The sequence below is a fragment of the Camponotus vicinus genome, unplaced genomic scaffold, assembly GCF_025532165.1.
Source record: "Camponotus vicinus isolate PSW18456_S1 unplaced genomic scaffold, iyCamVici1.0 SCAF_6, whole genome shotgun sequence".
In the NCBI taxonomy this organism is placed as follows: domain Eukaryota; kingdom Metazoa; phylum Arthropoda; class Insecta; order Hymenoptera; family Formicidae; genus Camponotus; species Camponotus vicinus.
In genome coordinates, this window is record NW_028141978.1 from 1,428,716 (window position 1) to 1,456,616 (window position 27,901).

At 35.2% G+C, this 27,901-nt stretch overlaps 4 protein-coding genes and 1 long non-coding RNA gene across 6 annotated transcripts; 3 read left to right on the forward strand and 2 right to left on the reverse strand.

The window, feature by feature from the left end:
* On the reverse strand, positions 1-3,495 carry LOC145972679 (mitochondrial pyruvate carrier 2). 2 transcript variants are annotated; one of them, XR_014439245.1, is made up of 5 exons: positions 3,243-3,495; positions 3,040-3,181; positions 2,788-2,971; positions 170-258; positions 1-92 (listed from the first exon to the last, which is right to left on the reverse strand). XR_014439245.1 is itself a non-coding variant. In XM_083101455.1 (3 exons), exons 1-3 carry the CDS (start codon positions 3,343-3,345, stop codon positions 2,854-2,856), a joined length of 363 nt encoding a protein of 120 aa, XP_082957581.1. In that variant the 5' UTR covers positions 3,346-3,494; the 3' UTR covers positions 957-2,853. The 2 variants fall into 2 exon arrangements, 1 of the variants encoding a protein (XP_082957581.1); XM_083101455.1 differs by lacking the exons at positions 1-92; positions 170-258 and having other exon boundaries at positions 957-2,971; positions 3,243-3,494.
* On the forward strand, positions 53-2,786 carry LOC145972675 (peptidylprolyl isomerase domain and WD repeat-containing protein 1). Its single transcript, XM_083101452.1, has 8 exons — positions 53-282; positions 472-574; positions 655-851; positions 936-1,129; positions 1,212-1,549; positions 1,640-1,829; positions 1,905-2,480; positions 2,609-2,786. Exons 1-8 carry the CDS (start codon positions 189-191, stop codon positions 2,750-2,752), a joined length of 1,836 nt encoding a protein of 611 aa, XP_082957578.1. The 5' UTR covers positions 53-188; the 3' UTR covers positions 2,753-2,786.
* Positions 3,496-5,526, forward strand: LOC145972681 (uncharacterized). Its single transcript, XR_014439247.1, has 3 exons — positions 3,496-3,733; positions 3,857-4,120; positions 4,221-5,526. It is a non-coding gene; the product is annotated as an uncharacterized LOC145972681 (long non-coding RNA).
* Positions 4,231-26,656, reverse strand: LOC145972676 (uncharacterized). The gene is made up of 9 exons (XM_083101453.1): positions 26,591-26,656; positions 25,222-25,526; positions 23,979-24,191; positions 23,509-23,740; positions 15,802-16,016; positions 11,873-12,036; positions 9,360-9,451; positions 8,424-8,616; positions 4,231-7,440 (listed from the first exon to the last, which is right to left on the reverse strand). The coding sequence occupies exons 2-9, from the start codon at positions 25,434-25,436 to the stop codon at positions 7,211-7,213; spliced, it is 1,554 nt and encodes a 517-aa protein (XP_082957579.1). The 5' UTR covers positions 25,437-25,526; positions 26,591-26,656; the 3' UTR covers positions 4,231-7,210.
* Positions 16,710-22,525, forward strand: LOC145972677 (non-selective voltage-gated ion channel VDAC2-like). The gene is made up of 5 exons (XM_083101454.1): positions 16,710-16,958; positions 17,259-17,470; positions 18,150-18,372; positions 20,409-20,618; positions 22,032-22,525. The coding sequence occupies exons 2-5, from the start codon at positions 17,309-17,311 to the stop codon at positions 22,295-22,297; spliced, it is 861 nt and encodes a 286-aa protein (XP_082957580.1). The 5' UTR covers positions 16,710-16,958; positions 17,259-17,308; the 3' UTR covers positions 22,298-22,525.
* Positions 26,657-27,901: the final 1,245 nt, after the last annotated feature.

Consider the following 27,901-nt stretch of genomic DNA (forward strand, 5'->3'; position numbering starts at 1 on the left):
CAGCACATTTAAAGCTGATTTTATATTGGTCGACTGTCATGTTTATTCAACCAATAGTGTCAACTGAAGAGCTGGTTTGCAGCTGAGGTTCGCTGCAACATAAACATTTGTGGATAGGTGATTATACGTTGTGTGTATTTATTTATTAATAATATTGGAAATATCATACGTTATATGCGGTCATTATAATGAGCGGCAAGCGGGAACACGAAGAGAGTGACACGGAAGATGGCTGGATTGGACCATTACCTACAGAAGCTGCACCGCAAAAGAAGCAACGAGGTTATAATGAAGACAATTTTTATAATTCACATTTAAATAAATATAATGAAAAATAATGTTTCCCTATTCTATGTAAATCTCTCTTGCAAGATTTTAATTTTATTTCTATTTTTATTTAACATTAATAAATAAGAAAATTTTTGTATTTTATTTGTATATTTTTTCTAAATATCTCTTATTTTTTTACAGTTTTGGAGTACGAACAGGTGTATATAGATAACTTGCCATGTTGTGAATGTTACGAGAAGTCTTACATGCACAGGGATGTCATTACTCACATTTTGGTAACAAAGTTGGTATATTGCATAAATAATAAAATGATGTATATAGTTTTTGCTTTCTGGAAAATCTTATTCGAATGTATCAATTCAGGTCAAACTTTGTGATAACTGCCAGTTGTGATGGACATGTAAAATTTTGGAAAAAGCAAGAGGAATTGATAGAATTTGTAAAGCATTTTCGGGCACATTTAATGGCAATACAGTCAATGTCTGTTAGTTGCAATGGTGTTTACATGTGCTCAGTCAGTATTGATAAAACTATGAAAATATTTGACGTCATCAATTTTGGTAAGTATATATTTATTATTCTTACTTACTCTAAAACATTTATAAAGAACATTTAATTTATCATATATATATCTTTGATTTAAGACATGATAAATATGATAAGGTTAGATTTTGTGCCACTCTGTGCTGAATGGGTATATTCAGCTGGCGATGCTATGTCTGCTGTAGCAGTATCTTCGCAAGAATCGAATAAAATATTTATCTACGATGGTCAAGGAACAAATACACCTTTACATGTATTGGAGAAATTACACACTAAACCTGTCGTTATTATGAAAGTAAATTACAATTCAAACTATATAAAGAGACTTATTAAATTAATTGAAAAAAAATTTGATTAATATATCTTTCTTTTTGCAGTATAATCCTGTATATGAAACATGCATCTCCATCGATAAAGCAGGAATATTGGAGTATTGGACAGGTCCGAAAATGAAGTACAGATTTCCCAAATGCATATCGTTTGAATCAAAGTTAGACACCGATTTGTTTGAATTTGCCAAGAATAAAACTTATCCATGTGGTTTAGCAATATCACCTGATGGCAAACGATTTGCATCCCTTAGTGGAGATAGAAAAGTTAGAGTTTTCAATTTCCGGACAGGCAAACTATATAGGATATTTGACGAGACACTTCAAAGATTTACGGAATTGCAACAAACTGTACAGCAACTTCCAAACATGGAGTTTGGACGCAGGTAAAATGCTTGCTACTTTCTATGGTTCTCAAAATTTTTTAAATGCTTCTTTCAACTGGTTACATAAATTTTTGTTATTACGCATTACAGAATGGCAGTCGAAAGAGAATTGGATAAAACTGACACGAATTTAGGAAATATCATTTTTGACGAATCTGGTTATATTATTTTGTACTCTACAATGCTAGGTGTTAAAATGGTGAATCTTTACACAAATCGTTGTATCAAAATTATGGGAAAGCCGGAAAATATACGACCAATGCAGCTAGCATTGTTCCAGGTATTTAATAAGTTTTGTGATTAAAACGCAGATCGATGTACGATTCATGATATATAACATACGAATGATGTGCAGGGAAAAGCGAGAAAGACAACCGCTGCGTTAACTGTCGAAATGGAAGCTTCCGAGAATCCTACGATAGAAATGAACCGTCCCGATCCAACGTTGTTTTGCACAGCTCATAAAAAAAATCGATTCTACATGTTCACGAGACGAGAACCGGAAGACACAAAGAGCCAAGAATGCGACCGAGATGTTTTCAATGAGAAGCCCTCCAAAGAAGACATTATATCTTCGACGGAAGCTACAAATATGCAGAAAATATACGACACAGCGATCATTCATACGGCGCTCGGCGACATCCACGTCAATCTCTTCGGCAAGGACGTCCCCAAGACTGTGGAGAATTTCTGCGTACACGCGAAAAATGGTTATTTCAACGGACACATTTTCCATAGAGTTATCAAAGGTTTCATGATACAGACGGGCGATCCCACCGGAACCGGTACTGGCGGTGAAAGCATATGGGGAGGTGAGTTCGAGGACGAGTTTAAGCCAAATTTGAAGCATGACAGACCATACACTTTAAGTATGGCTAATGCGGGACCGAATACGAATGGTAGCCAATTCTTCATCACGCTGACACCGACGGTGAGTATAAATTTATCTCGAATAAAATTTATCGAACATAGATTAAGATGATGTATAGTTTCTATAAAAGATACTTTACAGTACTTACTAAAGATACTTAATGCGAATATTTTATTCGCTTTCTATAGCCCTGGTTAGATAACAAACATACCGTATTTGGCCGAGTTCATAAAGGAATGGAAGTCGTGCAAAATATCAGTCAAGTGAAGACAAATCCTAAGACTGATAAACCTTACGACGATATACGAATAGTTAGCGTAACTGTAAAATAATTTTATAAAATAAAGATCGGAGGAGGTATACATACATTTTTCTACAAAAGATATATCGATATACGATAATTTCACGATTTCCATTTCACGATTCCCGTCTTTTACTTCTTCTCCATTTGATATAACAATCCTCTAACAAAATTATACGCCCCCGTGGCGCATGTGAACATGTTGACGCTGAATAGATTATAATTCTTGGGTATTATTACCAGCGAATATCTAAAATTGCGTAGATACGGACGAGTTGATAGTATTATGATTAAATCGATAATTGATAAAATTCATACCTAGACCATATAGCGCCTGTAACCATAAGACTCGCAGTTTGACTGAGCGAGATTGTGTCCGCGGGTCGATTAACGTCTCCTATACCCGCTATTACCAGGCCCCATTTAAACGTCGGTGCCCAGAAAAATACCGTAGTCGGACCTGAGATACGAAATAATTTTTTTTTTAGGAAATATTTTCTTTGAATTTTTAGATAGCATACCTGCAGGATGCAAAAATGCGCCGCGGACTCTTTCAGGCAGGATCGAAGCAATTCTCAACATTAATCTCTGATAAGCACTAATTTTTCCGGAGGACATTGCCATAATTCTGTGCGATAATCTTTCGAAAAAAATTACGTTTTATAACTTAAATGCATATAAAATATATTAAAAGGGCTTGGAGTTAAAATTGACACATTTTAATTGCGACTTTGTTCGCAGTATTATTAAAAACGCGATAGATTGGTTTTATATATTAAACTGCAATTTCACATCACGCGACGATTTTCTTCTCATCAGAAAAATTCTCTGTCAAAAGTCACAACGAGATTTAATATCCGATGCAATTAAAATTTTAAAATTAAATTTTACAATTGAAACAAAATAAAATGTCAGTACACGTAAGAGACACGTCTTGCTATAAAAAGAAATCAGAGCCGTGTTGGAACGATATGGAAGAACTGAAATATCTGATATGCATGATTGATCGCTGGTACGCGCGAAATATTTAATTAATCGAAACGATCAAAATTATTTGTGTCCTTTGCGCGTGAAAAAAAATGGAGAATTGCTCTCTGCATAACTATAGTTTCATCATTCGCAACATTTTTCGTAGCAAATGTCCGAGTGTTCCATCACCAGAATCGCTCAGCGTAATTTTGCCCCCGAGGATCGAAGAATTTTCTTGCGAAGCTCCGCTTCGGAGACCACCCTGTGTCCCGCCACCTCGATGTTGTCCGATAACACGTGGACCTTGTTGCCCCAGTCCTTTGCCACCTCCGATACTACCAGCAACGCATCTCCCGAATTCGTTCTCTCATCCTTTGTTACCGTGTTATTTTAACGAATAAAAAATTAAACAAGGGGAAAGGACTTAAAAGTAAGGCATCTATCTAATTTTCCACGTTGCAATTACTTGTCACTTTAGCATAAATAGCGACAATGTGTGAGATGAAGATAAAAAATTTCTTTCTGGATAGAAAATTGAGGAAAAGAACAAATTTATTAAAAATCCATATAAAACATTCACTGTTTGGTCGATTTTAACAGAAGCTGCGCGTACAAAGTCGATAAATTGTACTCAAAATATCGGATTTTCTCAAAAACGAACATTCATTCGTAAGGATAATTTAATTTCGAGATTTCGGAGCACCTGATATCGATAGATTACATCTCTCGTAGTTACATGATATGTTCCCCACATGTATGATAACGATATTAAACAGATACCAGTTTAATGCAGATAGCAGGTAGATTGTTTATATTTCGAACGCGAATCCCGTAGCTGAAATTTTACTATATAACGACGCTCTTTCGTGCATCTCGGCAAAGCTGTCTTTATGTAAACAAGACATTTGCTTGGTCAGTTATGTTTTTGTTGATCCCATCTATATATTTAAAAACATTAGTGTGCGAAACTGTATCCTTAAATTAAATATATCCTATAATTAAAAAGATAAATCTTCAGATAAGTTCTTTTAAGCTCGAGTAAGTTATTCACGATAAAAAAATACGTATATTATAAAATTGTCAATGAAAAGCAATGAATCTGAAGACAGAGTCTCTTCTTGAAAGAACGTCGTTATCTAGACGTCTCGATTCTTTTTTAATCGAATAAATTCGATATATTCCATCGCGAGATAGCCGTCAAAGTGTACGTATAAATTGATGTTTCTACAATTAATTCTCTCGCGCACTCCAAATGGTAATGCGGATCGATTTTCATGTTTACCACAGCTGTTAATTATTAGAATTATTATTATCATTATTATTATATCATACGATCGTATTATTACAAACATTAATCTAGATTATATCGGATATATGTAGCTTATCTATATACATTTGGAAGAGAAAATGAGCTTATGGTAATCTTCCAAGTAGACCGTTAGATAGCACAAATGCAAACTCGAAGTGTCAGGAGATCTTTGCAAAGTTTCTCAAAACGTTTCGTCATCTTACAACGAGACAATTACGCGCTGTTCTTCTTCGATGTCCATTAAATTTACAGAAACGCAGTGGTCGTTCTCTTTTAGTGGTCGTTCTATTTCCTCTTTATCCTCTTTTCATTGCTCTTGCTTTTTTCCCTCTTAAACCTAAAATCTTCCCCTATAATTTACTGCTAGAAACAATATTGGAGGAAAGTGGCTATTAATAATAAATCTATGACGAGTAAAACTTTTCAAGAATTAATTCTAAAAAAATTCGAAATAAAGAAAAAGAACAAAGTTGAGAAGTGAGAGAAAAAGTACAGAAAAAAAATCTGAAAGTACGGTAAACAGAAAATTCAAAACTATTGATACTGGTTAAAATACAATAAATATATTATTATTTAAAATGTGCCAATTATTATTTTAAAACATGCCACTGCTTTCCATATTCATTCTTATACCATTTAATAAGTTATGTTGAAAATATATAAATATTATGATTTTATATATACTAACTTGTTAATAAGTTATATCAAAATGTTTAAAGGTCTATAAATCTCACATAAATTTTATCAGAAGTTATATATATATTAAATATATATTGTGCTTATTTTTGAAAATACTATTATTTAAATAATACATCAGTTTTATTATTTTAAAATCTTTTGATATGATTATAAAATCAATTAAAATTCTTTTTTTTTTAAATTTCCATTTTTAGTCACGATTTTTCCCTTTTTTCCTATAATAAAAAAAACAGGTAATACAATCCCTGGAAATGATAAAAAATATACTATCAATATGTGTAATCTTTCAAATGGGCTTTAGAAGTCAAGTTATGAGAGAATAAAAATAGGTTCTTGCAGCGCATATACTTGTAGCTGCTCAGGATTAATATTGAACATATGAGTACAAATAGCTTAGCAGCAGAAGCACTATGCAGGTTCAAGTGGAGTTGGTTTATATAAATTTTTTTGCCTGTTTTCTTAATAATAAAAAACCAAGAAAAAGAAAGAAAAAGAGAGTTTATAACTATTTTTTAATGACAGTTTCATTGATATATTCTTTGGATAATAATTGTTATTATAAAATACTTAAAACATAACACTTTTAAAGCTGCTAAGTAATACTTGTGTTACTCACTTCCTGCAGCTACATAAGCGTTATATATAAGAAACTATTTTTAATCCTCTATCATTTTACCTCTGAAACTCGTGTGAAAGATGATTTTATATATTGGTAGTATAATATCATTTCTGCAAACTTCACAAAAATCGATGAACAGCAGCGCGTAGCTTCCTATTGTCAGCGCCACGTGTTACGATAAATCACATTTCCTCTTATGACTTTGCGATAGCTTGCTTGTCAGAATTCGTATCTCGTATATATAATTTTTATCGTACATCCCATTATTCATTCATGATTATTTCCGACTTGTTTCTCGCTGCTATTTAGCGTCGCGTTGTCCTCGTAATGAATTGCAGCGTTGCATAAGCCGCGCGAGATGACATAAACATCAAAATTGCTCTTGATGAAATATACAATAACAATTATTCTCGGTGAAAGAGAGAAAGAGGGAGAGAGAAATACGACGCAATACACACACATTGATACTCTTTCATAAAAGTATTACTTACGCATGTAAATGCGCGTTTCGCGACAGAATTTCGCATTAATCATCTTTACTTTAATAATCCACCGCGTCACGTTTCGACGTATAAAAAAATCACGCTTTGGAATCGTATGATGAAGCGATACCTATATTTTATTTTTCTGCAAAAGCTCGACGATTTTTGTCACGTATCGCGCGAACTCTTCCGTATTACAATTGGTGCCACGAGAGCCTGCTCGATATTCCTACTTCGCGCTGCCGATTGGGCTTTTATCAGATACGTTTCTCGTCTACGTGAGCGCGATCGACAAGACTCGCCGCAGATAGCGCACGTTTCTTTTCGAGCCGATTGAGACGACAATCGCTCGAAATATCCGATATCCGGCGAAATCATCATCTTCGCCGTACGCGAAGAAACGAAGGTACGTTAGAGAACGAAGAGGTTCTCGCAGCTCTTGGTTTTCCTCTTGAACCCGAGCAGATGCTTCAGGATTCGCCTGCGGTGCTTGCTCCGATGACGCCTGGTGGCTTGGTCCCGCTGCGGATTCAGCTTGATCTGCGCTAGAATGCCAACTAAGAGCTCGTCCACGTGATGGGCCAGACCCGAGGAGGTTTCGATGAATTTGCAGCCGCAATTGTTCGCCAGATGACGACCGACTGTCGGCAGGAATCAAGGATTCGAATGTCCATGCGATTTTGAAATCTTTGCAGATTCTTTTATCTTTTTACCGCGTTACACGTCGTATTTCATTTTTATATTATATTTTTATTGTAATTTTACCATCAAGATTCGTTAAATGCTTTTTTCTGGCTTATTTCGTCAACCTTAGCGTGATAGTAAATTTATATAAATCTAAAAACACATATAATAAGGATCTTGATCTAACAAGCTATTGTAAAAAAAAGTACAAAATATTTTAACATATAAAGTTTCTAATAAAAATATCTTATCGATATATTGATTCTTCACAATTTGTGAATGCTTGAAATAAAATTAAAAAAAAGTAATGTAAATAAAAATTATACGTCTTATATATTATTAGACTGTCTCGGGAATTATTCGGTAATTAGAAACAAAAAGGGGATGTATTTTTACATAGTTATCGTTATTTATTTTGTCGATTTTTTGTCTACTACTATTTGAGAAAATCTTTTTTAATCGAAAACTCGATTTTCCCTAATAACATTTTTATTTTGATCAGAAGTTTGACATTTTACCAATAGATTAATATTTTTAAGTCTTTGTACGTATACAACGATAACTATACATTCATATAGTTTATAAAGTATAGGTCATTTTGTTTCAATCGAAATAATTTTTAAAACAGTCTGACAACAAAGCATGACGTACAGCTACCGTATTGTCTTTTAATGCAATTTTACAAAATGTATTGTAAAAAAACCATCGATATGAGATTTTCATTAACAACAGTGTACAATCGATAAAACATTTTTATTAAAATCATCTTGTGTCAAAAAAAATGCTAAAAATATTTTTTTTCTTGCTACTCTTATAGTAATGAGGATTTTCCTTTAATTAAAAATTTGATTGACTCATATTCTCTCTCGGGACTTCATTGAAACGGTTCGCGAATTATAATTGCGTTGGGAAATTTGGACAAAAATTCGCCTATACTCACCCACCGATGGAACCTCCCGCTTTCTTTCGAGGTCGACTTTATTACCGACCAAAATGACACCGCGAGTAGCCATGTAATCGCTCTTCCACAAATAGAGCAACGTCTCCTCGGCGGCTTTAAAGCTCCTTCTGTCCACTACCGAGTACACCACTACGTACACGTCCGGATTGTAGGTCGAACAAAAACTCTCGACCTCAGAAAAATGAAAAGAAAAATGGAAAAACTCGGCGAAAAACATCGATCATCGGCGGTGGTGAAAATAGATTCGGCGAATAGCTTTTATTATTATTTCTTTTTTCGCACAAATAATGAATTCTACTGTGACATGACACATGCAATACTGCACAATAAATGAAATAGAAATATATATTGTAACGAATATAAATAAAAAAGAAATTATTTATTTTTCAATAATAATTCGCGCGTACGTTTCCGACCAATTCTTTACGGCAGTGTATTGCTGTTTGCACGCTTTTTGTTCTATACAGCTTATACATTTTCATACGATATCATATTATGTACCCACGCGGAAACCTTTCTCCAATCTATCTTGATAAATCCAGACAAATAATTCACTTGCTTCCTCTTCCGTGTTATTGACTCTCCGTCTATTCGTTCTCTTTAATGGATAAAGAATAACACCTACGTTTCTCCGATCTCTTTCTTTCTCATTTACGCCTATTATCTCGCGTGTAGTTTATATCGAAACGCGTATCCCGAGGTTTTTTTTACGTTGACATTTAATCAGCGACGATAAATAGAATTCTAGATGTGGATGATATCGTGTTATAACTACTCTACTTGCGAGCCGGTAAAGCGTCAGATAAATTTCATCCAATGCAATTTATTAAGTAACTTCGATCGCCCGATTGTCTTTATTTTTAACGGTAGAGTTTTTCTACATATGCAGGAAAACACTGCGTCTGTTATACTCACTGACATCTCCGCGGCGGGATGATCGATGATCTCCAGTTCCGTTTCTTGCCCGTCGAGCATCACGGAGACGGTTTTTTGCCCGTATTCCTCGTCTGGAAATTAAAATTGAAATTCGCGATGCATTCCGAATTATTCATCGCGAATGCGCCGGTGATACTTCAAGAAAGAATAATTTGGAAACAGATGAAACAACATGATTAATATACTGCTCCGATCTCCGACAATAACGTTTCCGGGTCTTCTCTCGACGATCATATTTCACTATCTGTCACATCGCTACGCAAATTAGGCTCGATCCCTCATTAATCTTATACGAGATCATCAAGAGGAGATGATGTACGCGTCATGCGCGAATATTTATCCGAAGGGACGGACCTAATTGCACCCAAAACGCCGATAAAATTCTGGAACTCACCGATTAATCGTTCTTTCCCTAGTGAATCATTTACAATTCAAGTCGGGTGCGAATCACCAAAGAGAATTCGAGAAAAGAAAGATGTGTTTTTTACATCCCACACGTAATATAGAAAATATCGATTTCGGTCCCTCGACGAAACGATAGCCTCGACGCAAAATCGATACGACGAGGGGTCAGCTTTGAAAGCTCTCGCGGATCGCCGCCGGCCCGTGTTCGAAACGCGGGTCCATAAGCTTGTACAGTTTCAATAAAATCAGCGTTGAAAGCCACTACGAGGGTGACCTCGCTGGCGATAAAATATTGTACACGTACGCGCTCCAAGGAATAAGGAATAAGGAAACGGAGAAGCCATTTCCTTCTCGGGTCAACAACAAGCCGCTTATTGTCTTCTATCTCGTCGTTTTCTCTCAAAGTGCAATGCGTTACAAATCGCTATCGAACGCACTAAGCTCAAACTGCATCTCGATACGGAGATCAATATCGGAAATTCTGATTGAACGAAACGATTGTTTTCTTCCACGCCACACGAAGCGTAAAAGGGTATTCCCTTCACAGAAAAAAAGGACACTCTTGTTTTGAAAATATATTTAGTTTTAACATGGAAATCTTGAAATGAAGTTACATTGCGTTAATTAAAGAAAAATATAATTGTTTGAATAATTGCTTACTTGAATGAAGCCATTTTATACAGTTCAATCAAGAAAAATATATTCTTACGATTTAAGATTTAATTTTCTTGAATGGAAAAGAAACAATGTTAGATAGAAAACATTTTTAAATCAAAGATTATAATTTTCTTAAAGTAGAATTAAATAATTATATATTCTTGAGATGACAATTACAATATTAAAATAAGACTGTAATATTGTTGAAATTTAAAATTATTAAATTCTTCTAAGAAGATTAGAAATTGTTGCGTATATAGGAAACAATGAACGCGTTAGTTAAGTATATAAGTTTTGATCTGACACTTATTTTTTTTCTGTGTTGATGGAGGATCTTATCGAAAGGCGAAAAAAGCGCGTTATACGAGTCGTTAACGAGCGAATTTTAATTAAGCATTGAAGCTTATTTAACGGGCGAGCAAATTTGCGTCGTGAATGGAATTCGCGAACGAGGGGAAACGTATAAACATGGCGTGAACGCGCCAATGAACGATTCATTATAGGCGCAATTGTATCTCGAAACGAATCATTTCGAACAAATTAATTAGCCCGGTCGGACTTCGCTAAACTCTCCGCGTCACGTTGCTTATTGTTATATGTTATATTGAAAGTTATCGCACTCTCGCACGAGATACGATCGAATTTCGTACTCTCGAATAAATATCGACTCGCACAATACATTTGCTACCGATTGTCGATCGACAAAAGGAATATAGTACGAGGCCGTTTATTGCACGCGCGATAACGTTTGGAACGCGAATGGAAACTGCGCGAATTGAAAAGATTAACGGGATGCAATTTGACGTACCAAAGTAATTTGAGCGCGGCAGTAAAGCCATTTACGAAGAATAATTTGTCGACAATATAATCGGGCAATTATTTTGATGCAATCAAAATATTTAAAGGGAAATATGTTACGCGTAAATGTATATGCTGGTCAACACATTTCCCATCGGATTAATTAATTCTCATCGAATCTCGGAAAAGCGCGCACAATTTTGCGAATAATCACTTTCTCGCGAAAGAGAAAGAGAGAAAAGAGAGGGAGAGAGAGAGAACTTACAATTATATTAAATGCAAAATAGCCATCACAATAATCTGCCGTACGCAAAGATTCCGGAAAGAGAAGAGCTCTATTCGAGCTCTTTCCGAAGCAGAAACGCGGAGACGACATCAATTTCCTCCACGGCGATGAAAACGATATGGCACGTAGTTTGCGATTGAAAAGAGATCTATTCGTCATCATCTATCCATTGACGAAGAAAATAATTGCTATTTCTTCTGGCAAAATCCATGAATTTTAATCGCGCGAATCACTTCGAGAGTATGTTTCATATCCAGAAGGACCGATCGTCGCGTCGCGAATCAATCATTTCGATACGAAAATTAGATCTGCGGATGAAGAAGGTTTCTAATTTGAATATTCTTACCGAGGGAAGCGTCGTAAGCGCAAATATACTCGCTCGTAGTGAATTGCGCGGTGAGGGCGGTTTTCCCGACTTCCGACGCACCCAGCATGCCTACTTTGTAAGTCGTCACCCGTTCGTTGCCGGCTTCCTCCCCCGTCTCCATGTCGGAGAACTGCGAGGCCGAACTGAAAAGAGCGAAGGAGAAAAAGAGAGGAATAAAATCCAAAGAAGGTAGATTACATGCACGGAATTAACACGGATACATTCAGAATCGCGCACTTGGAAGTCGCAATTTTATTTATATCACATCCTAATCAGATGTGCAATTACGCGATTCAATCGCGTTATTTCTCGTCCCGTCATTATCCCAGAAACACGCGCGGTCCACCCAGCCTCTTTGTTAAGGCAACAAATGACGATAATTTCATTCTCAGATTATATAGATACGTGCAGTTTAGCAGTTTACATTCAGGAAACGTATATAATTCCGACGATTTTTATCAAACTCGATATTATGCTATTATGGCTACTTTGGTTCGATATTAATACGGTTATTATGTCATAATGCGCGATATCGAGTAATTTTATTTTTTACGATCCCAACAAAAATGTGACTGCGCTGCAAAAATGTGTCATGGTAGTTTTACTTCTAGGAAAATGCGCTACGAAAGACATGTCATCCCCTTACATAGTTAAAGTAAACTTTTCCGCAACCATCAACTCCGCTTCATATTCAGAGGTCTAATAATAATCTTCCCTTCTCGTTATTATCATCGTTACTAGAATATTTTTCGAGCTTATTTCATATATACTTTGTACTTTATATTTAAAATTGAATAAAAGTGCATATCCGTGTGCGTCTATACGTGTGCTTTTGAAATGGAAAACGGCGAAGAGACAAGTGACAAAAACGCGTTCGTTAAAACTGATCTGTAAAATGAGGATTTTGCTTCTAGTGGCAAGAGAAAAAAGCTACGAAAAGCTACGCAAAGCCGTGCATTGCGGTAACGACGCTAGAAATTTTCTATCTCTTTAAATCGTTGACTTTTCTACAGAGAATTTACGAGACAGCTTGCGCCTCTCGTGATCGAAATTATTCGCCACAGCTGCACCGATACGTCCATCCTCGCGTCTATCTCGTTCTCTTCGAAACCTGGATTTTTCTCGTTAAAGAAGCACTCTCCAAGATTGCGCATCGCGTCCTCGGGACGGTCGTCGCTGCCATTTTTCACCGTATGTACAAAAAAAAACGGTCTTTTGGGATTCGACGATGTAGAAAATCACGTCGGTGAATTACACGCGTAAAGGAGGAGAGAAGACAAGTGGAGGCGCCCGACGTTAAGCGCGACCGGTCTTTAATTTTCTTTAAAAGCTCGATGACTGCTACGGTCGAGGGTGACTTTCTTTATGACAGTTAATCCTCCCGACATCCTTTACACCCGGGCGTGTAATTACCCGCGGCCAATTAGGACGCCCTTAAGTGTTGACGGAGTCGCATTTACTCGGAATTTGCGCATCGCACGGGAGAGTTGACGAGTAAATCGAGTAGCTGCTGATAAACCGAGAAGAGAGAGGATGCGCCCGAATATGATCTACTTCGCGACGCATGGAAGCGTAAATAGCCGTTCGAGAAGTTTAGAGCTCTCTCCGATGTAGTTTCCGAACGGAAACTACCGGTGGTAAATTTAGATTTGACGTGTGTCAACCTCCTGTGTCAAAGGCTAGTCGAACTTTTACTTACAGTTTCTGAGGTACACAATCAACATTCTCCGAGATTTATCAAATAAGTTTTAAATTTGTCCAGCGGATGACAAACATATAATCATTATATATATATAATATATAATATAATATACTATACATATAATAATATAATAATATAAACAATTTAATTTTTGCTAATATTATGTTAATATTTTTTGTGTAAATAAAAATACCCAGTCGACACAATTACGTGTTCACTATATAACAGCTATACATTTCAATATCACATTTTATATAACGTGAAAGTTGCTGCAATGTTGTAGTTATATTATAATTTCGCCCCTTTTCAAAAGTAACGGTGATGATACATTTATGTTACAAATACATAACCGAAAAACATAGTTGCTATATATATGTTACATACTTACTTGAAAATACTGCAGTAATGAAAATCTACAATATACGTAACGTAAACTATAGATTTACAATACTGGCAGTGAATTTCGGAACGCAGCCATAATATAACATCTATGTAGTTTCAACGTTTAAATTCGATATAAAAATAATATTATCATATAACTGATTAATGATATTGATTTTACGTTGCTGCAATATTATACTGCAATATTGGTTATATATTGAAGCACCACATGCTTGTTATGTAAATAATATGTTGCATTTGTACATTTATATTACATAACAGGAAGTGATAAATAGAAGTAACTGTGATATAAATATCACAAAACATTTGTTATATAAAGTATTACTCCCAAGTTCTATAGCAGTAACAAATTGTGTCGACTGGGTATCATATACACTATATGTTTGCTATTTTTATTTATTTAAGGATGTTTTGTACCTATTTTCAAAATATTGAGAATTTAATGAAAATTGTATAGAATGTCCTTACATACGTTTAGAATCTTCAGTACAATTTTTAAATCGATTCACTAAAGCGTTCACAAGTTATAAGGATTTTAATTTGCATCGAATTAACATGTGTTCTTATGGGAAACGTATAACCACGTCGATTCAAATGACAAAAACACATGGAAATAATATTCAGAATTTGTTTAAAATTTGCAAAAGTCTAGTTTAGATACAGAGGAAATATTTGGTCAAATAATATTATACAAGTACTAACTGGTTAAAAAGATATTAAATATAATTCAATGAAATTAGCCATCTGACACAAGGCGAAATTCTCTACCAAAAGTTAATCATTTCGATTTACAAAATTCGGAATATTTCAGTAAAAACGCAATAAATATTAAAAAATACATCTTTGCACTGTAGCTAAGATCAAATTGTAATATTCCACGAAATTTCTCATACTCAAAATACACCAAAAGTGGATATATTCGTCAATATTGATTTTCAGCTACTTTTTGCTGGGATTGTACATACAAAGCATCCTTAAAATTTATTTACTTTCTATGAAAATAATATCATCTTTATATTCTTTCGATGTATATGCGCGCGTGTATATTCTCGAGAAGATAATTAATTAAAATAAATTAAGAGTTTATATAACATATTAAAAACTTGTGTTTTACATAAAACCATGCGAGGGGAAACATCGGACGTATTTTTCTTTGTTTTCGAAATTGTCGTTGCAACGAAGCCCTTGAGAAGGAAAATAAACAGCCGAGTCGAATCCGGGGAGATGAAAACGCAGAGGAGGAAATGCACGTGTACCACATGGAAGATTATTTTCCAGCATGTCCCTTTCTCCGCACATTCCCATGCATTATACTTTTACATATTATATTATTTGCAGTAACCATAGAGACGAAAGTATCCAATTATAATTCAGTCATTGAAGTTTAGTCTTACAACTACAATACTGGTATAATTCTCGTTATTATTATTTGAATAATATTATAAAAGAGAATATAATTATTTTTGTTCGTACACAATCTCGCTCTTCTCTTCACAGTTGGAAATTGTAAACATCGAAAATGCAATCATCACGCAATAAAAGTAATTACAAAACACTTTTGTTGCAATTCCACTATAACTCTAAGAGAGAGAGAGAGAGAGAAAAGTATGCATTGTTTTTATTTGTGAAACTTTCCGGTTAAATAAACTATTATTTTTTATTGAAGCTTTACTATTTTCGAAATAATTCTAGCAATTTCGACAAAAGTTGGAATGTGACAGGAAACGATGTTAATTTTGAAGGAAAATTATTCCCCTCTCTTCCGCCATCATCCATAACAATGTTCAGTTTCAGTATTTCTCACCTGAGCAATCTGCTCTCCCGAGTACTGCTACAACTGGTGGACGAAGTGACGCTGTTAATGCTTCTGCTGCGTCGCGTCTTTAATGAATCGCCCAAGTTGTAGATCCCATTCGCCGTTATGGAGAAAGATCGTAGTCTGTAATATTCCACCCCATCTTCGATCTCGCTCTCTTCGCCTCCCGTTGCGCCGCTACGCTTCGTATCGGCCAGCATTGGCTACAACAAGGAACAATTATGTGCGATCAATTCGCTTAATTTTTTCCAACATGAATGGATATCTATTTCACATCGATTATACGGAGCCAACACGCACTCTTGAAAAATTAAAAATTGTTATAAATGGGAAGAAAATTCGCTTCCTTGGTGATATTTTTTAATTTCAGGCTTTTAATTTATTCTGTAATATATAACTGTTGATACTTATACCTAACTGTTTATACATTTGATGGAACGATATTGAAAGATTAGAGAAGAATTTAATATGTTGCATAAAAAATAAATAATCCTACTAAACATCATCGATAATTGGCAAATTGTATTATACATGATACGTGCGATTTTCTGATGCATTTAATTAAATTAAATTAAATCAACATGATGTACATCGAGATATAAAGCTATGTAAATTGCACTGAATGGCCTTGTTGTCATATATCATTTGTCGTCCTTGCGAAGCGAGGTGGAAAGGCGACAAAAATACGCACTAGACTCTTCGTATTAGGGTCAGAGCGAATCCTAACGCATTCGCTGATCGATGTACATACACGTTGTCCAGTGACATCATTCATCACATCATTCAGGGTTTAGCTCGTTCAAATGCATGCACTTACACGAACGCATTGTATTAAGTTCGGTCCGAATGTTCCTCGATCCGTATTCATCGATAGTTTGAAACGATAGTGCCTCACTTCCTTCCTCGATCAAGTTCACTTTATTATTCCGATATTCGCAGTAAAGCGTGAAAAAAGCATCGACCTCGTCTCTCTATAAAAGTCGCGAGATTAATCAGTCTATTCCCCAGTCCCATTCGAACCCGCAATGAGCAATTGACATTGACCATGTTTTCGTCATGTCGAGGAATTCTCGCGTATGTCGTCAGTTCAAATTACATCAGAGCTTCAATCTGCTGAGTCTCAGATTATTCAATAGGATAAAAACGTACGTTTTGATAAGAAAAATACCGAAATGATTAAAATGGTTATTCCGATTTATAGATGGAATATCAAATCAAAAAGATTGCAGAATAAAATATACAGTCCGCATTAATCTTCTGAATAATTAATAAATTAAAGATAAATGAAAAGTAGGGAGCAACAATTTTAGATAAAAATTGGAAACATTTGAAAACTTAAATTATTTTAATAATTACGCGTATAAATCGCGCTGTATTAAAAAAGCAAGAGAAGAGAAACTTTTATAATTAGACATTTTATAACATATTTTATATATTAATATTAGAGAGAAAAAATTCTACAGAAGAAGATAATTTATTCAACCCTGAATTCGTAATGGAGGTACCAAGTTTTGCCGACCTCGGGAAAAACGCAAGGGATGTCTTCCAGACGGCCTACCATCAAGGCAAGGGTCTTATCAAACTCAACGTCAAGACTAAATCCGCCAAGAGGTTCCAAATGACAAGTGACACAACTTTGAATTTCGAGGCGTCGAAGGTAGGATTGACATATTGCATAAAAAATGTTATCGAGGATCGCAAGACTTTCGTCTAAATTTTTAAATTAAATTTTACGGAATAATATAAATTTCTTGCCATAGAAATTGTTGAACCATAAAACGATTTGACCTATATATATCGTTGTACGCTAATATATTCTTTTTTCATATATTCATTTATTTCACCATTCATTCATTATTTATTGTTCATGGAAATGATATGCTACGCGCGTATTCTGTAAAAAATTTTACGAGAAAATGTAGCTGAGTCAACTATTTCATATATGCGGCAATATTTGCTTTTAATTATATATCGGATTATACGAGCAATATTATGCGCGTATGATTAAGTTCGAACACGTGGCGAACTGTTGCCTTAAAAGGAGAAAAAAATGATGTTTTTTTTATTATCTTTATAATTTATATGCATATAATAATACTTTAATATTCATAAAATAATTATTTTATCGCAACATTAATAGGTTCGATAAATGTTGTATATATTTTTTTGCCTTTTAAATCGCATATTAAAAGTCGAATTATAATAGTTTATTCGAATAATATTAATCAAACATTCTTAAGTAATCTTGAAATTAGACATCATACTTTTGAGTGAGATATATAAAAGCGCTAAAAGAAAATTAGAGATAATTTATTCACAATGAATTGGTGGCATAGTTGAGCGGTTTAATGGAAACGAAGTACAAGGCGGACGCCGGAGCTCTGCTGCTGAAATGGACGACTGAAGGCGTGCTTTTTCTGGGATATGAATTTAACGGGCTGCTAATGAAGGGTTTCGATTTGCTCTCCGAGTGCGCTTACAATCCGCAGACGTCCGCGAAAAGCGTGAAGGTCGGCTCGCAATTCGCCAACGAGAGGATCAACGCACGTTGCGAGATCTGTCAGTTTATGCTCTCTAATTAAATCTATATAATTAGTTTTACATTTATCGGAATTTCGCGATAGATTTTTTTTCTGACTTTTCCCGAAGGCAAATGTCAACGCTTTCTTCTAAAGATTTAAAAGTTAATTGGTTCACTGACAATATTCGTAGGTTTGTCACGCTTTTCTATAAAGCACGGACAACAAAAAATTCGCGGAATAAATTTATTCTCTATTTATAAGTTTTGCAAGGTAACAGCTTTGATTAGATCGCTGTTTGAACGATGGATAAAAGGCTTTACATACTATGTTTATATTTTTATCTATGAAGGATGAAAAAGATTGATTATATTGTTGTGTCTTTCCAAACTGACCTCTTGAAAAAATGTTATGTAAAGTACCATGTCATTTTTTAAAAAAGAATTTTATGCACGCACATATGTTTAATACACTGATACATATGTGTGTGTTATTTTATCTGTATTATATAGTATATATATTATGTAGCATAATATTATGAAATAATATTGTAATGTATATTAATACATACACAATTAGATATAAAATAACAAACATATATATCATTATATATATATGAGATTAATTTCTAATATTGCATGGCATGAAAAGCATTTCCATACATTTCAAATAGTAATTAACGTCCGGTTCATCAAATTAATATTGAGAGTATAAAAAAATTGCTGGAACATCGAAATACCTTTAGTACATACATTTTCCCCCCTTCCCCTGCATTTAATTAATTATCTCAACGGCACATGCACTCGCATTCGAAAATTTTCCTCTGACATGTTCTATAACGATAGATATATAGAAATATAATGTATAAAGAGATTGTACATGTCGATTGAAACACTGTTTCGTTTGCCTTTTGTCCTCGGATAATTAATTTCACTTTCTCTCTCTTTCTCTTCCCGCATAATTTCGCAATTGCATTTAAGAGAAATTTCAACAAACAATTTAATTGTGTATGCGTTGATAAACTCCTTTCTAACTAATATCACGGAAACGCAGCACTAAATATCTCAGTATTCTGAATATTTACTAACAAACCGCGGATTTTCTGCAAACACAAATTTTCACAATAGCCATCGAAGCAGTCATTTCTGGAAGTTTCGATAGCAACAGCGAGATTGCGATTTTATCGATATGGCACAAAATAAATCACATAATAAACTTTCGCGTCGAATTTTAAAGAGATAAAATAGAAATTACAGATCTGTCGGTGCATACAAAGACGGATGAATTAAATTTCGGCCTCAAATAGGTAGATTTACAAACAGCTTCAATAAAATAGGGAAATATTTCAATAAAATAGAGAAAAGTCAACTTTTTATATAAAATACCATTGTTTTTATATCATTGTTTTTATACAACTCGCGCGATGAAATTGAATAATTTTATATCTACATCAAAGGGAAATATCTCACGAGGAAATGTCACAATTCAAAAATTTTAAAAATTATGAAATTTTAAAAATACATAGAGAGCTTGATAAATGTATGTTATTTTTGTTTATCGAATTTACTTTGAGAGAGGATAAAATAAATTCTCAACGATTCTCAACATTAAATTATCTTAAATTTTTATTTTATTATTCAAAAAAAGGAGACATAAAAAGATTTTAAGAGAAAAACTAATTATTATATATTATTATTAATTAATTATTAATTATCCTAATTATAGACTTGTACGGTTTTAATTCAGTTATTGATTGTTTAAATTTATAAATAATTGTTTAAGCAATTGAAGCTATTAAAAACGCAAAGTCCTATTAACAAAAGTAACTTTAAAAGATACGTATTACGAATAATAAAATAAAACGAAAAATAGACTAGAGAATTTTATGTGATTTATTTTATCACATCAGAGTGAATTCAAGCATCAAGCAAAAATAGTAAAATTATTTATCAAGATACTTTCTATGTATTTCCATAACATTTTGGATTTTCGAGTTGGAAACGTTTGCTTGTCAATTATGCGAGTAATCGCGTTAATATATCAAATGTCAAATCGTGCGAATTACCGAATTTCCAGCCAACGATCTAAATTCGGGCACCAGTTTGCTCGGCACAATAGTGGTGAAATGCAGGGATCTCCTCTTGGGCTATCGAGCTGGCTACGACACAGCCGTGAACAAGGTGACGAAGAACGACATCGGTCTGGTTTATGGTTGCTCCGATGTGGATTTGCATTTTCGATGTACCTGTATACCACACGAATACGGGCTCTCTGTGTGGTGCAAAGGTAAACGCGGGATCCGTAATACAATATTTATGCTTACGCGTCCCTGCGAAATCAATGTGCTCTGTGTTTTACGTAAAACGTTGTCGTTGCCAATGAAAAATAATATTTTTTCGAGAAAAAAGTACGCAAAGCAATTTCGCTCTATTTTAATAATGCTCTCTTTTACTAACTACCTGTTATTTTACGTGCAGTCGAGCATCCTCGTTGAGCAAAACCGTTAGATTACCTCTCGCGTGCTAAGTAATGGGGGTTAAACGTGCCTCGTTGAAGCGACTGTAATGGGAACCCGTTGTTCCGCATCTAGATAGGCGGAATATGGACGTGTAATACAAATCGTTTAGCATATATTGGCATATGCCGGCGTTATCAATTTTCTCGGTTGAGCAAGGGCGATAATTAGTGACATTGGTGTAGAAAGGGAGGAGGGGTTTGACAATGTCATGCGATAGTGTAGCAAAACTCGGAACTGTAAGCCGATATTATTATGTTCGTGTAAAAATTACGTAGCGTTGCACATGAACAATTTTGTTTCAAAACACAGCCAAAAAATCAAATTAATTTCTCTTAAATGGAATTAGAATGTATTATCAAAAATAGTGAACAATTTTGTTTAAAAAAACGCGGATAAAAAATTAGTTTCTCTTAAATAAAATCAGAATATATTATCAAACATGAATGAACAGTCATTGATAATCACGATTTTATAAGTATAGTATTGCAAATCAATGAAATCTCACGGAAAGAATCAGTTATGATAGTGACTGTTTCAATCAGTAATATTTTAAAATGTGTCATATTATATATATGACGTAAATACATATCACATAAATTTATAATTATATATTTTGTTAAAGAAATATTTTTTGACTAAAAGCCTTGTTTAATTATTTGTGTTTATTACATTTTAAAAATAAAAATAAATATAACATATATATAAAACTGAATATATTTAAATATTAGTTATATACTTTCAATCCCCAGATTTGTATTAGCGTTCAAAAAAAGAACAGTAATCCAAAAAAATAGAAAAAAATTTTGAAAGCTAATCTTGCAAATGGATACACACACACACACACACACACAAATGTTACTGATTTTTCAGTAATAATCGTATCTATTTGCAGGAGCAATTAACAAAGTACAAAGGTAAATGTTATTAAAATGAATATTGAAGATGAAATCTTTATCTTCAATAAAGTTTGTGTTATTGCTTTAATCAGTAACATTTATATTAAATTTTTCTACTTCAGTTTATGAGAGATCGTTTGAGAATTCTAGCTGTTTAAATAGCGTCGTGAAAATTATGACGCATCATAAAATATGATATCTCTAATTTCGATCTATAATGTGTATATATATATATTCATGGATCCTCCCTTCGTTTCACTAATCGTAATTTGTTTTATCCTTCAGTAAATCCTGACTTGGATGTTGCGGCAAATGGGATATACGCGAGACGGGGCGATATGCAAAAATGGACCATGGGTGCCGCGGCGAAGTGTAAAATCGACGATAGATCGACTTTGCGGTTTAAAGCCAACACTGATTTACAATTGGCCACGAGTCTCTTGCAGAAGCTAAACGATGGGATCGTGTTAATCCTTTCATTCAACATCGATTGTGGGAACATTATAAGGGGCGGTCACAAAGTTGGATTGGCGCTCAACGTTGAAGCTTAAATTCGCAAGATCCTTGGATTTTACGCAGCAGGCTGCTTATACCATTTAGTATCGTCTCCACGTGACGCCTGTCGCCCGTCAAAATTTAACGAAGATTAGATATATATATATAAATAGAAGTATAACCGTATCTTTATTTTATATAAGGATTGTACATTATATATAAAATTTGGTAAAACAAGGTTTTCTCGCGAAAGGTATAACAAATAAATTCCTTTCTTTTTTGAATTTAATTTAAAATAAATCAAATTTTCGTTTCGCGAAGCTTGGGATAATTACAAATTCACGTGCTGACAATATTCAGTTTTAATTGTGACAGTTGAAATGGTACACCAACAGTTTCCAACAATGAAAAAGAATTAGAGACTGCGTTAAATGATCTATAATTTGTGATAAAATTCAAAAAGAATTAATTCATAGAATTCCATTTGTAATTTCATGTATCGCTGTATCCTAAAATATATATATATATATATATATATATATATATATATATATAAATGTATATGTATATGTATATGTATTTTATTTCTTTAGAAATATTTTTACACGATACAAAATTATAATTTGAATACTGCAAAAGTTGCAAATTTTGTGGTATAAATTATAGATGAACATCGTTTAATACGGGTTTAATCAGTAACACGAAATTGATGGTAATTTCTCGCGATAGCGCTCTGTACATCCGTTCGTCGTGTCGCTTCGCGATTTTCCATTTCACATTCTGCGAGGTTGAAATTCAAGAAGAATGACAGCCGCGACATTTCCATCGCTATTGTGTCATACCATTTTACAGTCCGATGCATTCGATTTGATTTTTGTCTGTACACGCGCGAAACTACGCCGTTATAAAGAAAGAAGCCTTTCGGAGCAACATTTTCAACTATCGTCAATAATGGCCGAGGAAATTAATTCAATTTCACACGCGTTATCGATCTGCCTATCGCTGAAGCTCATTGTGCACGTACCATTTATCTGCCAACTGAATATCTCCGCGGATCATAAATTATTCTCGCGGTGGAAGATAGAGCCATTATACAAAACACAGGGAAGTCTCTTTCCAGAGGAAATTTTTTTAAAATTCTCATTATCATAACATTTTTTTAAAATTCTCATTATCATGAAATTTTTTTTAAATTCTCATTATCATGAAATTTTTGCTTTGCTCTATTTGCCTTTATCTGTACTACTACTTCTCCTTTCGCACTTACCCTGTGACGTGGAACCGCCGGCATGCTGCTTGTTCTGTTGCGATACTGATTGGTCCCACGAGCTCCGGTCGCTGGACCGGAAGGACTCGTCGGACTGGGTCCGCATGGACTCGCACCCGTGCTCAGGTGTGACGAGGACGACACGGCGCCAGGACTCAACGCCGGTGTCCTGGTGGGGCTTCTGCTTGAGGGTGACAGGTGACCCCAGGGACCAGCCTCCGCTTGCAGAAATCTAGCGCAACGAAAATAGAATATTCCACGCGAGCGTCATCGTAAATTTCTCTAATCAATTTATGTTCGCTGTTCGAGATGCGAAACGAGATTCAGCGCGGTTCGCGGAAACGCGGCGATATCGGGATTTTAAGCGTCAGTTTCGACAGATTGATTACCGAGCGAATGATGTATCGGATTTACGGGTTAACGCAATGGTCGAAAATTAATCAATTACACTTTTATGAGGAAACAACGACCTGTGCAGATCCGGCGTGGGTCTGGCGACCGCGATGCTGGAGCTTCTGCGTCTGGAAGGGATCGGCGATTTCAGTCCATCCGCACAGCTGTGACCCTGAGATCCAGACAACGTGGTGCGATGGAGACGAACCTCCACCTCGCTGCTTCGCCTCTGAACAGTCCTCTTGCTACATCGCCGATTTTTTGCGTCGACGTTTGTGGCGTCTAATTTTCTATGAAAATAATAATGCGTTTGGACATTTCAAATTTGCAAATATAACGTCCGATCTAATTTTTCCGAACTATTTGAATCGTATTTTTATCGCACATTCTATCGATTTTCGGATACCAAGTCGAGTATTGACACTTTTTCGCTAAATACGGAGGTAACGTTGAAATCGCATTCGCGACAACATCTAATCCGATTGCGAGAATCCCAAATGGCTTCAACCAATACCAAAGACTTCCCACGCACGTTCGTTACATGCCGCGAACTCGAATACGACACGAGCGTAACAGCCCGGATAATCCTTCAATTTGAGAAATGTAATTTCGAGAGAAAGTTGCAGTCGAGTTCTACTCCGATTGTGCGTTAGCGAATAGTATTGCCTCTTTTGAGGATTATTGGAATTTTGCATATGTTCGTCCGTCAAAACATCTATTCGGACAAAACGATACGTTATTTTTTTTTCAAGCATTGTGTTATTTTACAACAATTTACAATAACAGCATACACTAGAGACACTAGAGTCTAAGTAAACTATGCTGAAATTATTCCTTGCTTCAATATCAATAGCATCGATTATGATTTAATCGCATTATTCGCCGATTCGATCAGTGTCCGCGTGCACCCCTATTTATAGTTATTTAATTATACTGAAATAATCGACGGAACATGAGATTCTATGTTTAGCAGTTAATCAAGTCGCATTTTCTTCCTCTCTCGCACGCAAATAAATTTCAGTAAAGATGTTTTAATATCGTTTTTAATATCGTTTCTGTTGTTAATTAAAAAATCAATTTATAGAAAGCTAGACTCCTTATTCAAAGTAATTTTTATTAATTTTCTTTTATTTTTCCATTAATATACATTTTAATATCGCTCTTTCTCGAGATATGGAACTTCACTTAAAGCGCTCGAATTTGTCGGCATTTTTTCGCGAGAAATTTCAAGAATTTTCGCCAAAGCTTGATAAATATTTATTACCTAAATAAGTGTTTCGCGCTATAATTATACGCTGCATATTATTCCACTTTAATTACCTCGGTATGAGTTTGTTCTCGAGCATGCTGGGTAAGTCGTCCCCGTCCTCGGTAAGTGTCGCGAAGAAATCTTGAAACTTGTCTGGGAAACTACTCGGCGGACAGTTCATGGAAATGCGCTCGGAAACGTCCTGGGAAGTTTTCTCGACGATCTCATGATGATCCGCCACCGTGGACGTTGCCATATAGTCACTAGGAACTTCGCAAGTCGTCATATATCGCCGGCGATTCTCTTAGATCCGTTATGTTTTTCCCTCCATTCGTACACCTCACGTGGTCTTTCGCCAAAACTTAGCGTCACTCGGCTAAGGGAGGATTAATAAATTCGATCATCGACTAGTTCCAAGGCGTACAGCTCGCGATGACACAGTTTCGGCGATTTTTTCGAAGCTCGGAAGAAGTTTGCACCGAAAAAGAAAGATTGCTGAAATATAATTTTCATTTATTTAAACAGCGGATTAAATAAGCGCGCGCACCATTTATGTAACGTAGGATTTAACGTGGGATAACGACGTAGGATTAACGCACGAATCGAATTCAGCACGTTCACGAGAGTAAAATGCAAAATAGCCGTTTTCAATAACGATGCAAACACCGCTTTTACGCTTTCACTCTCATTTAATTGCTCGACGATGCGATGTCGTCGCTCCGGATACTTTCGCGACGCGATCCTTACGATCGAGATGCATTATCGTCCTCGTAAAAACAAGCGATTGGCACCACGAGGCGGCATGTTAGAGCGCAACGGGAGAGCTTCTCGGTCTGAGCAGGTGCAACCCTTTTTTCGCGACGAGGCCCTGGCGAAAACTAAAGCTCGCATGGTTGTTGCACGTCGTTCTGGCTCCGGCACCTCTCTTGTCGGGCTTGCGCAAACGTGATTCACCCTAAAACTCGCCCGAGAACGGGTGGATTCGCGGTAATGTCGTAAAAGTGATCGGTCTCCCGCTCGTTCGCTACAGCTACCGCAATCCTCATGGGGTGTCGAAATGAAAGGAAGCTATATAGTAGTTTGGGAAGAAAGAAAAAGAGAGAAGGAGAGAGAGGGAAAGAGAAAAATGGAGACAGAAATAAACGAGCCTGGCACGAAAAAGTTTCAACATCGCGATTTGTAAAAGTGTCCCTTCTCGTATCAGAAAGGAAGCGTATTAGTAATTTATATTAATTTTAAAAGTATAAAATTTGATATTTAAACCGTAAATGAGAAACGTGATACACATACGCAGAACGATAATTTGCTGGACGTTATTACTGAAAAGAACGCGATAATGAGATTGCCGGAGATTATCTTTCTTCTGATTAGAATCACGCGAAATTACTTCGGATTTGTGTCACGTGAATGAGAAAGAACATGGGGAGTAATTTTATCTACCTGGAACTCGTTTGCGGAACGTGTGCTGATAGAAAAATCCAAGAATAAAAGCCTAGAGGGTAAATGCGTTGGAGAAATTCAAGAGAAAGGGAAAAGCAATTCTCTTTTTAACAGATGATCCGATGTGATGTAAGCGATGATGACAAAAAACGAAGGAGAAATGGAAAAAGAAATGAAGATTGAATATCTTAACCCGATTAGAAACGCGTTTCCTCAACTTTCCGATCGCGCCAACTTATTGGATATCTGTTCGCGGAGAGAGATTTTTTTGAACTGTCACATGAATTTACCGCTCAGTTTTATCCGAATAATCCATTTAATCCGCTAAGAATATTCTCGAATCTGGGATTGTAAGTAATAAAAAAGTATCCTTCGTATTTCTTCTCGCGAAACGTCTCGTAAAAGATCTACAACACGCTTTGCATTTATTAAAAAGCTCATTTAGTTCCGTCGTGAAAGGACTCGAGAGGGAAAAAGTAATTGAAGGTCCTTGGTAACAAGGAGCTCGTCCGGTCTCAGCCAAGATCTCGTTTCTTCTTAATTTGAGCGATGTGTATGAATACGTGCATCGCGTCTAAGGGACTGATAAATAATTCCAAAATAAATCCAAGAAATAGAGAAGAATGTTTCCGTGAAGCTCTGTTGACGCAAAGTTTCATCTTGCGGATTGAAATTTTTCTTTTCCTCGCGTTATTAACCGGTACATTTTTATAACGAAAAATTTATATGAAATATTGCAACAGAGTTTGTGAAGTCTTTCTTTCGCCAAATTACATATATTTCATATATATATATATATATATATATATACAAGATTATTTCATTCAATATTACTTCTTAATAAAAATGTCTCATTTTAATGTCTCTTTAGTTTTCTATCAAAGTAAAATTTATCGGTCTCTAACATTCGAATAGAATCAATTTGGATGTTTTGCAGGCATTTCAACGCCATATGGCCTTCGATAATCTCGGGAATTCATCAGATCGATTGTTTGCTTAATATGTGGATATGGCGATAAAAAGCTATTCTTCGTTCTATCGGGAAAGTTGGATGCTATGATGTGGAACAATTCACAGATATTTCGTACACTTGCAACAAACAAGTTAGATATTAATATGACTACGAGCGAACTATTATGCAGGCAATAACGGTGTCGATAGTTTCCTGAATTTTCTAAGAGAGGTCGAGTTACGGAATTAATTAGCTTACGAAACATGTTTAACACTGCACTGTTTAAACTGTGCACGTCCTCAACATTAGATAAGGTAATTGACATTTAAAACCGCGATCATCGAAGCGACGAGACACAA

Excerpts from the sequence above, each read along its gene's own strand:
- LOC145972677 (XM_083101454.1), top strand. The coding sequence starts at position 17,309 with ATGGAGGTACCAAGTTTTGCCGACCTCGGGAAAAACGCAAGGGATGTC. Across the intron at positions 17,471-18,149 it reads TGAATTTCGAGGCGTCGAAG|TTGAGCGGTTTAATGGAAAC; the intron begins GTAGGATTGACA and ends TTGGTGGCATAG. Across the intron at positions 18,373-20,408 it reads CAACGCACGTTGCGAGATCT|CCAACGATCTAAATTCGGGC; the intron begins GTCAGTTTATGC and ends CCGAATTTCCAG.
- LOC145972676 (XM_083101453.1), bottom strand. The coding sequence starts at position 25,436 with ATGACGACTTGCGAAGTTCCTAGTGACTATATGGCAACGTCCACGGTG. Across the intron at positions 23,741-23,978 it reads CCCACGCCGGATCTGCACAG|ATTTCTGCAAGCGGAGGCTG; the intron begins GTCGTTGTTTCC and ends TCGTTGCGCTAG. Across the intron at positions 16,017-23,508 it reads CGGCGGTTCCACGTCACAGG|CCAATGCTGGCCGATACGAA; the intron begins GTAAGTGCGAAA and ends TCCTTGTTGTAG.
- LOC145972675 (XM_083101452.1), top strand. The coding sequence starts at position 189 with ATGAGCGGCAAGCGGGAACACGAAGAGAGTGACACGGAAGATGGCTGG. Across the intron at positions 852-935 it reads ATTTGACGTCATCAATTTTG|ACATGATAAATATGATAAGG; the intron begins GTAAGTATATAT and ends CTTTGATTTAAG. Across the intron at positions 1,130-1,211 it reads AACCTGTCGTTATTATGAAA|TATAATCCTGTATATGAAAC; the intron begins GTAAATTACAAT and ends TTCTTTTTGCAG.
- LOC145972679 (XM_083101455.1), bottom strand. The coding sequence starts at position 3,345 with ATGGCAATGTCCTCCGGAAAAATTAGTGCTTATCAGAGATTAATGTTG. Across the intron at positions 3,182-3,242 it reads CGCATTTTTGCATCCTGCAG|GTCCGACTACGGTATTTTTC; the intron begins GTATGCTATCTA and ends TTCGTATCTCAG. Across the intron at positions 2,972-3,039 it reads ACAGGCGCTATATGGTCTAG|ATATTCGCTGGTAATAATAC; the intron begins GTATGAATTTTA and ends ACGCAATTTTAG.